General features: G+C 35.1%; 1 protein-coding gene across 1 annotated transcript; it reads left to right on the top strand.

The window, feature by feature from the left end:
* Window positions 1-2,488: 2,488 nt before the first annotated feature.
* LOC115927269 lies at window positions 2,489-7,707 on the top strand. Its single transcript, XM_030992973.1, has 3 exons — window positions 2,489-2,521; window positions 3,025-3,153; window positions 3,488-7,707. Exon 3 carries the CDS (start codon window positions 3,508-3,510, stop codon window positions 5,338-5,340), a length of 1,833 nt encoding a protein of 610 aa, XP_030848833.1. The 5' UTR covers window positions 2,489-2,521; window positions 3,025-3,153; window positions 3,488-3,507; the 3' UTR covers window positions 5,341-7,707.
* The last annotated feature ends 2,571 nt before the right edge of the window (window positions 7,708-10,278 follow it).

Genomic DNA, 10,278 nt, shown 5'->3' with positions numbered 1-10,278 from the left:
TAATCGTCCAGTTTACTTTGTTACTTGTCATTCTACCTTAAATCCCTTATTTATCCTGAAACCAAAGACTGAATTTAAAAAACGTTCTTTTTCTTTCACTGCTCCAAGCATCTATAACAATCTACCGACTCATATTCGCACGGCAACTTCACTCCAAATGTTAAAAAACCAAATTAAGTCACTCCCTCTATCACTTTAATGCATGCACTGGTACCTAATGTTATATCATGACTTTTACCATAAGTTAGTTTTGTTTGTTTGTCTGTTTGCAGTTGTGTAGTCTATTTTTACGGCATGTGTATTTTTTAAAATATTTTTTTGGTCATTTTTCTTTGTATCAATAATATCTTAAATGTTTAATATTTAAGGCCTTTTGTTCATTTTGATCTAGTTTTTATTTTTTTAAAGCTTTTTTTTAATGTTTTCTACAATGTATTCTATTTTTTTGTAAATATTTGTATGTACAGGGCTCTTTTGTAAAGCAGGAGGTATTAAACTTGATTTGGTTAAGTCGTCACCCGTTTCACGAACCGTCCTCTCTGTCCAAATTCGGCATTTTTTTCGATTTTTATTTTTTTGCATTTTTTTCATGTACTAATAAATACCTACATTTTGTGAAAATTTCAGAGTCTAACATTGCGCGGTTACGTAATAACGACGTCATCGTAAAGCGTCCTCTTGCAATAAATTGGATATTTCTGTACCACGAACCGTCCTCTCTCGCGCTCGCCCGCTCAGGACACTTCGTGGTGAAGAATTTGACGTAAATTGATCCGTCTGCTGCACCACGAAGCGGCCGCTTCCCTGGAAAGTTTGCCCGGATCCAATTATTTCGTAAGTATATGCTCTAAGATCTATTTTCTAAAACATAAAATATTTTCAAAAAACAATAAGAGATTCTTCCTTCGGTTATAGCAATTATATTTTTCTAAAAAGTTCATTTTATCATTAAATTCTCACGAAAAATTATGTTACAGTCCCGCCTATTCAGTTTTTGGTTGGACCTAACACGAAATCCTGTCTGACTGTTGATAATAAGAACTAACTTCAGATCTACTGAAGATATCTGCTTTCTAAGATTATTTAATGAATACTGTCTGTAGATTAGATAAACACAGGAAAAACTAGAACAAGAGCAATTCAACACTAGTAATTTAGGTCTAACTCTAGATCTAGACCTAGGATCTACTTTGTCTTTATCTTACAATAGGGTCTAGACCCCTACTAACGACGACGATTTAGGCCTAGACCAGATCTATTTCTGATCAAAGAAAGACACAAATTAGACCTAGATGTAACTACTATTACTAACGACGACGATTTAGGCCTAGACCAGATCTATTTCTGATCAAAGAAAGACACAAATTAGACCTAGATGTAACTTAGTCTTAGTGTAGATCTAGACTAGAGTCTAGGTCTAGTCCTAACTTTTTTTAGTATTATTAAGATGTATAATGTTACTAACTAACCTATCTTATAGATTTTATCTAGATCTAACATTTGGACTAGATAGTTAAGGTTTTACCTAGGAGCTCCACCATTAGCAGATCTTAAGTCATTTGTGCCCTGCCCATTTCGGGGACCAAAACTGAAAGTTCTATTTTATATGTAATCTAATCAAGATAGTTACAATTAATGTACTGAACAATAGTTGGACTTCATCTAGATTAACCATTTTTTCATTACAAAAAAAATGTCTTATTCAGTCCCAAAAATTGGCAGGGACCAGGGTATTCATGTTCATGTTCTTGTTGACATTTTTATTTATGTACTTGAATGCATGGTGTAGTAAAATTATTGTAACTTTAATCTCTACCTATGTGTCAAATCATTGTGAAACCGATTTGTATATCATTGACTTTTATAATATTTTGTCTCATTTTTTTTCTTGTTTTTATTATCGCAGATGTGGCTGTGCAACTTAGAGAAGGAGATATCTAAAACAAAGCAGGTATGCCAAGACCAAAGAAGAGCAAAGGGAAAAGTGGATCAAGGTAAGAATTCTTATGTTTACCAGAATAAATATTTATAAATAATGAAATGGTGTTAAAAAACAATATATAGGTGATGTCTTTGACTTTATAATTTCAAGTGTTGGGCCAATATTAATGCAGAATAATAATTTCTTCATGAATTATAAAAAATAAGGCTATAATTTCTTTACCAGTTCATCTCTCATGGAACAGCTTAATATGTATGTTTATTACCGAATACATACCGGTATGCAAAATTGTTATGAAAATAAGGTTGTTGAAATCTCTCTTTCTTTTTTTTATTCCTTTTTAGACCGGATAAAGGCTATGATGTTTTGGTGCAATGGCATTTGAATGGTGCAAACAACATTGTTCATTCACCACTCCTTCAGTGGACAGGGAAGATGACAAAAGGGAAAGAGGTGATCATGGACTATGAAGGGACTCTGTGGCAAGGAATCGTTCTCGATTCAGAATATCTTGAAGATTCAGAATCGTCTGATGAGGAATTGACATCCCCCTGGCACGACTTTCTGACAAATATGCAGGTATTACTCTCCTTTTCCTCTTTTTCCCAATTTGATATCATCTGAGTGTTAACCAGTTCTTGGGAGTATGAGAGTCTCGTCAAGAAAATGTTTACAATAATGAACTTGTGCATGAAAAAATGAACATATTTACAATAATGAATATGTATATACAAAAGAACGTAATTACAATTATGAATAAGAATGTTTGCATTATGAAAATACAAGAATATAACAACAACAACAATCTAGACCAACTTTCCTACAAGATCTTAATGAGGAAAGACCGAAGCGCATGTTCAATATTATAAATGGATTCTTCTACATTTGTAAGATCTTTTTTTAGGGGGGAGGGGTGGGTGCAGGTTTGGGATGAGTCTTCTATTTGGGGGGGGGGAGGCATTGGAACTAGTGTGTATATTTCACTATTGTAGTCTTATTCATTTTTTTTTTTGGGGGGGGGGCATCTTCTTCGGAGAGTTTAAAACTAGTGTTTATATTCAATTTTTGTAATCCTACCCCAGAAGCAAAACTTGGTCCTCTACCCGTATCATCGCCATCACTTCCTGAAGATTCAACAGGATGTGGATCTGGATTGCCTGAACCAATATCCATCGCAAGTGACCAGATAACACAGTCTGACAGCCATGCAGGTAAAAATATCTTCCAATAATAGTTCATGACTATTCATAATAACATAAAGAAATCAGAGGACTGTCCACAGTACAAGGAAATTATACTGATGATAATAACTAAAGTGAAATTATATTGATACAGTTAGAATGGACAAAAAGCACACTTCATTTTATTGATTGTGTACGTGTTCTGAATATAAAAGGGATTTTCTATTCATTTATTCAATATCCTGATCAATTATTATCACACTTATTGTTTCTGTTGTGCTCAATATAACTTTACCTGTGTCCCGAAAATTATGTCATTACATTCACTATCATTGTTTTCCCTTTGTCTTTTTATCTTCTCCAGATTCTCCGCTCCATCCAAACATGCAGTGTGGTCAGAGAAATCCTGAAACATGTGACAATTTCATGTGTACTGATGAAGTTTGGGCAGCGTGTCCAGAGTGCTTGTGTTTCTTATGCTTCCTTCATTTTAACTTACGTGATGATTGCCTTTGTCATAATCTTGCATTCAATCTCAGTGAAATTCCACTTGACATCAGTTCAAGTGCATCACAGTACCAAGGGCTCACCAACGAAGAAGAAAGGAACAATGAAGACGAGGTTATGCCGTTAATGGAATCAAGAAGAGGAAACTTTGAAAACCAAGCCTCATTGGATACAAGAGTTGAAGAGAACGGAGATCAGGTACTGATGGCGACTCTGGAATCAAAACAATCCGATGCGACCGACTCATTAGATATTCCAGAGCATCTTGAAGAAGCTAGCCTTCCCCAGGAATCAGCTGATAATAGTCAACTGTCTCCTGAATCATTTCAAGTAGATGGGGAAAGAGCATTGGAGGTGCCAGAGCAGCCAAAGACGGTGAAGAGTAGAAATCAATTAGTCAAAGAACGGAGAAATGCTGGTTACAGCTATGAGAGTGAAAAGAGTAAGGAACTAAAAGCGGCGAGGAGATTTGCTAGCTACGAAACCTCATGTGAAAAGTGTCATTTCAGAGGACTTAGTTGCAACACATTTAGTTGCAACACTCGTGAAGCTATTAGATCAGCTTTTTATGACCTTGCTGATCTGACAAAGCAGAGAGAATGGATTGGACGGCACACCGAACAGATTCAAGAAAAGAAGTCAAGAAAGATCAGAAAATGTGCGTATTTCCTGCCCAATGCAGGTGATCCATGCATTAAAGTTCGTGTATGCAAAGCGATGTTCGTGGGAACATTAGGTATATCAGAGAGGCAAGTGAAGACCGTGCTTGGAAAGAAGAGACCATACGGCTGCCTTGAAGGTGAAGGAAGGGGTGGCAGGCAGACGTCTGACAGAGACGCTCTATTACGTGAAGGGGTGAAGCGGCACATTAATCAATTTCCGCGTCAAGAATCTCATTATTGTCGGGCCAACAGTCGATGTGAATACCTTTCAGAAGATCTCAATCCTGAGATCATGTATCGCATGTACAATTCATCTACAGAAGGTACAGAGGAATGTGCTTCTTTATCTCTTTACAGGAAGGTTCTGAAGAAGATGAATATCAAGTTCCATCATCCGAAAAAGGACATGTGCCCCTTGTGCGAAACCTACAGACGTGGGAATCCCAAAGAGAGGGAAGAAATTGCAGGGGCATACAAAGTTCACATTGCTGAAAAAGAAAAAGTAAGAGAGTTGAAGAGTCTTGCTAAGGAAAGAGCTTTAGTTGACCACACATTTGTCTCTGCAGTTTTCGATCTGGAGCAGGTCATTTACTTGCCGAAGTCCCCACAATCTGACATTTTCTACAAACGTAGACTCAGCAACTACAACTTCACGATATATGAACTTGCAAGCAAGGACGGATGGTGCTTTCTTTCACACGAGTGCGAAACAAAAAGAGGATCCTGTGAAATTGCCTCACACGTCCATCGGTACCTTAACAGTCTAGATGAGAGGGGTGTGAAACAAGTAGTGTTCTACTGTGATGGCTGTGTCGGTCAAAATAAGAACTCTATCATCCCAACAATGCTGCAACATTTCATCGGAAAGGCTAAGTCCGTTGAATCGGTCACAGTTAATTACTTCCCTACAAACCACGGACAAAGTGAGGGTGATGCCATGCACAGCGTCATAGAACGAAGCATTAGACGTGTGAAAGAAGTCATGGTACCGACTCAATTGAGCACCATTTGTGCGATGGCTCGTCTTCACCCCATCCTTATCATGTAGTAGAAGTCCAATCAAGAGATATTGATGATTGGAAGTCTGTTGGTCAACAGAAAGGTATTCTGCGAGTCCGAACCTCTGAGGGTGGACAAACCGTAGACTGGAAGAAATTCATGGCTATGAAGGTCGTGAAAGGTGAAGTGGATTCCGTGTACTTCAAGTATTCTCACACTGATGAAGAATTTGATGTGATCAGGACAAACCAGACACGGAGAGGTGTAGAAGAGGTCACTGAAGTAACACCCGAGCCTCTCTACAGGAATGGCCCACCAAAGCTATCTTTGGGTAAATATCAGGATCTCAAGGCCCTCTGCAGCGGCACTACACCTGCAGTCTGGCACCCACTCCACCAGGCTTTTTATGATAAGCTGCCTCACTACTAAACTATGCTACCCAAATGATATCAGTTAATTAATGCTTTCATATTCTTTGTTTCCATAAAAAGTAATCACTGACCAGTTCATATCTGAAATGTAGAGTTGAATCTGCTAGATTGTGACGAGCTGTGTTTGTCATTATGATACTTTGCGTATTTTCATATGAGCGATTTCAATTTTTGTTGAAAATCAAATCTTAAAAAAAAAGAACTTGTTTATAAATGATTCACAATTGAGACTAAAAAAATACTTTTGCATGACATCGAAACGAAAATTACTTATTTCATTGGTATGAGATGTATCTAGCACAAGAGATAATATATCAATGACATATTAATTAAATGATTTGTATTGAATGATGCATTCTTTGGGATATTACATTCATAGTTACGAAATTAAGCTGGCTCATTTTTTTTTTTTTTTTTTCATCTGTAAATATTGAAGTTTTAATATAAGGAATAGACTATAGAGATGAAATTATCAAATGAATTGACGAGAAATAATCAATTCTTTTGAATATTGTGTCAATATGATATTTATTGTACTCAAGACAAGTGATATTTTACCATTTCCATCTGTAAATAATGCAGTTTAAAAACAAAATGTAATACACTGAAATAATTAAATGAATTGACGAGAAATAATCAATTCTTTTGAATATTGTGTCAATATGATACTTATTGTACTCAAGACAAGTGATATTTTAACATTTCCATCTGTAAATAATGCAGTTTAAAAACAAAATGTAATACACTGAAATAATTAAATGAATTTATGAGAAATAATACATTCTTTTCAATATTATATTTCTATGAGATGTATCTGGCTCTTTCAGAACATTGGTATTTCTTATCTGTAAATGATACAGCTTTAAAGAGAAAAAAATTATATGAAGATGAAATGATTTGATAACATGTGTTGAAGATAAATGATGTTTTCTTTGGAATAATACATTCCTATGAGATGTATCTGGCTCATTCCTTTTTTTATCTGTAAATAATGCAGTTTAAATAGAACTCTGAATTTACTACGGATATGAAATAATTACAATAATTAAAAATAAATAATGCATTTGTTAAATGATGTGTTGAAATTTAATATTTATATCCGTCAATAATGCAGTTTAGAAATAACATAATGAAGTAAACTTGGAAATGGAAAATACGAGATGTATCAAGGACTAGAATTTAATGTTTCTATCTGTAAATAGTGTAGTTTAAAAAAAATAACAATGAAGTATACATTGGAAATAGAATAACTACATGAATGGAAGAAAAGTGATACATAATTTTAAATATTTCATTATTGTGATGAATCTGACGAAAGAGATCTTGGTGAAATTTTGATATTTCCATCTGCAAACAATGAAGTTTAACAAGATTCTATGGAAATCAAAATGAATAGAATGTGGAAAAGTTATATATCCTTTTGAATATTCCTAAGACATGTGCATAATTGAATATATTTCATGCAGAGTTGTGAGGAATAGGATTATTAAAATCCTCTAATTTGATGTCCAATATATCACTTTTTCATTAATAGAGACAAAGGTTTTACTTTATACAACTGATATAAAGAGTCAAATCACGAGGACTTCTTGATGACTGGATATGAAGAAACAAAAAAAAACAAAAATTGAAATAACATTCCATCATTGTCCATTCTTTTTTGTCTCAATGAGATCTAAACAAACATTATGCCAAAATGTCAATGTGTGTGATTTTTTTTTTAAAGGAATTGTAATTCGTCTTGCCTATTTCAGATTTTGTTCTGTCTGTAAATATTTCTGTTAAATATGTTGCAAATACTATGGAATGAAATAATATGATGATTATTAAAAGATAAAAAGACACAATTGATAAATAATCTATGTTTGTTTATTTTTTTTGATATTTGAAGCAGGCAATGGACGTGTGTATCTAAATCCTTTGTTTCCATGCATGTCTGATTTATCTGATTTTCTTAATTTAAAGTGCCTTATGAAATTACTGCAGACAAATTTTAAAAAAGAAGAAAGAACGGAAGAAATAAAGAAAGAAAGGAAGAAAATTTGGTAAAGAAAGCAAGGAGGAAAGAAAGAAAGAAAATGTAAAGAGAAGGAAGGAAGGCAGACGAAAAAGTAAAGGAAGGAAGGAAGGCAGAAAGAAACAAAGAAAGAAGAAGCAAAGAAAGAAAGAAAGCAAGATTTACTATCAATCCAGAATTGGACAATGTTAAAAGAAGAGCATTTTGATTTCGTCCAGTAAGATAGCAATACTAATAAACTAACTAATAAATTTCAAATAAAAGAAAAAAGAAAAGAAAAAGACAAATTATTGCATGCAATGAACTGATTTCCAATAAACGAATTTTGCCTGTTATTCAGTACAAAAAAAAAATCAATATTGAATTAAAATAACTATGAATGCTCACAGATCATACTTTAATTGAGATTTTCTTAAATATTCATTCGGTTTGTACACATCTTGTTAAGAGCGGACGGTTCGTGGTGAAATGGATTACTGTTGTAACGGAATTCATCTTTTTCACGAACCGTCTTCTCTGTTTATGAGGCAGTACGGACAAAAAATATTTCATCATTTTTGAAGAATTGATATTGAGTGAGAGTAGATGTGTCATTCTTTACTCTCATCATCACCCGGATTATTTCAACATCCCTAAAATGTTTGAAAATGTGAATTAGAAAACCGATGTCTGTAAACAACACTTTCCGATTCTCAGTCACTTCATCTTCCATTCATTTTGTACGGTTTTCAGTTGCGCGTAATAGGAGCGGACGGTTCGTGGTGAAAATAGCAATGCGCATTGTGCATTTCATCTTTTCCACGAACCGTCCGCAGGAGAGCGGCCAGTTCGTGGTAAAGACGCGAGGCGCGATCGCGCACTATATCTGTTCCACGAACCGTCCTCTCTGTTACAATGCTCGCTGTGGCGTAAATAATTAAGTTCAAGAAAATATAAAGATATGGGATGTAACTTTGGGACCTGAACTATCGAATGAAGTCATCGGTTTTTAATTTGCTCTACTTTTAGTTATAATTATTGCCGGTTTAAAAAAAGCTTTTCTTTAAATGCGTTTTCTGCGAAACTAACTTTCGCATCAAAGTGCGCAGAGAGGACGGTTCGTGGTGCAGGCGACGAAGTGTTTAAAGGTTAGACCTTGAAATGAATTTTAATGCCTCCTCATGGGGTTGAATGTCAAAAAGTTTTTAGAAAATCTAGAGAAAACGTCATGTTCATCATGACATGCATGACACTGTAATTTAATATCTGCAGCATACTAATATTAAATACAATGAATACAATGTGTTACTTACAAGTCTGCTTGATGGCAATGTGACCAAAAAGACACACAAATGTTATTTAAAACTCAACCAATTTTGAAAATAAGTGCCTTCTTACAAGTACGAGTCCGAGTTACTTATCACACCTGAGCATTATCTTAAATGACAGACAAATATACTTGTAACATCATATTCACAATGTTTAAACTCGCATGATTGATCTCATGAAGATTATGTATTTCTTCAATCACAGGGAGAGCAGTCTTTACCACCAAAACGTTTGAAGAGGGAGAATTCCTTTTGTGGTACAGAGGAGATCTGGTAACCAGAGATGTGGGGAAAGAAGAGATGCAGACTGTGAAACTTGCTTCAGATACTTTTTCACATGGAAAGGGACGAAATGGTGGTAAGTCTACATACTATGACGACTTGATTTATTGAAAAGTATATTTTGTAATGATAGGTGTTGAAAACAAACCTAAGGCTATATGCTTATGACGTAGTCGTAAACATGTGGGTTGACAGGGCAACATATTTTCTACCAGTGGTTTTTGTTTTTTCCCTAGAGAAAGATCGAAAGCTAGTCATATCTGTCAAATTCTATTCCGTGCTTTTGAATAAACCCGTGGACTGACCACATACAGTACACATACATTTTTCTGCAGAAAGTATCAATACGGCAAGGACAGCATAGAACAAATATGCAACTTATATTCTTCTCTATCTATTCAAACCTGTTTTAGCTATCATACAAAAAACACACAATCTTACCAATGACAATTATTCAACCTTGTCAGTCCAACAGATCATATTCCATTTTGGAGAGCATAAAATGAGAATATAAAACAATATTTGGTACAAATATTGGATATAAAAGAAAGGTGCATTACACTGAAAAGTCCATGTTTTTTTTTGTACACTCCACATTTCATCTTACAGATGAAACAGATTCGGAAATTTCTATGCAACTTGCACCACCTTTTCCCTTTCCCTTTCTCTTCTCTATGTCTCTCTTATTTATTTGTTGAACGGGGGGAGGGGGGAGGCGGGAGGGAGGCAAGAGCTCTTCGCCCCCGTTTCCCTCTTTTCTTCTTTTTTCTCTTCTTTCTTTCCTTTTATATTTTTCTTTCCCTTTCCCTTTCCCTTCTCTCTCTCTTATTTATTTTTTGGCGGGGGGAGGCAAGAGCCCTTCGCCCCCGTTTCCCTCGTTTCTTCTTCATCCTCTTCTTTCTTTCCTTGTATCTTCTCTTTCCCTTTCCCTTTCCCTTCTCTCTCTCTCT

Source organism: Strongylocentrotus purpuratus, unplaced genomic scaffold, assembly GCF_000002235.5.
Source record: "Strongylocentrotus purpuratus isolate Spur 01 unplaced genomic scaffold, Spur_5.0 spur5_scaffold_20, whole genome shotgun sequence".
Classification (NCBI taxonomy): domain Eukaryota; kingdom Metazoa; phylum Echinodermata; class Echinoidea; order Camarodonta; family Strongylocentrotidae; genus Strongylocentrotus; species Strongylocentrotus purpuratus.
Note: the sequence above shows the minus strand (reverse complement) of the source record. Positions and strands in the feature narration are given on the sequence as shown.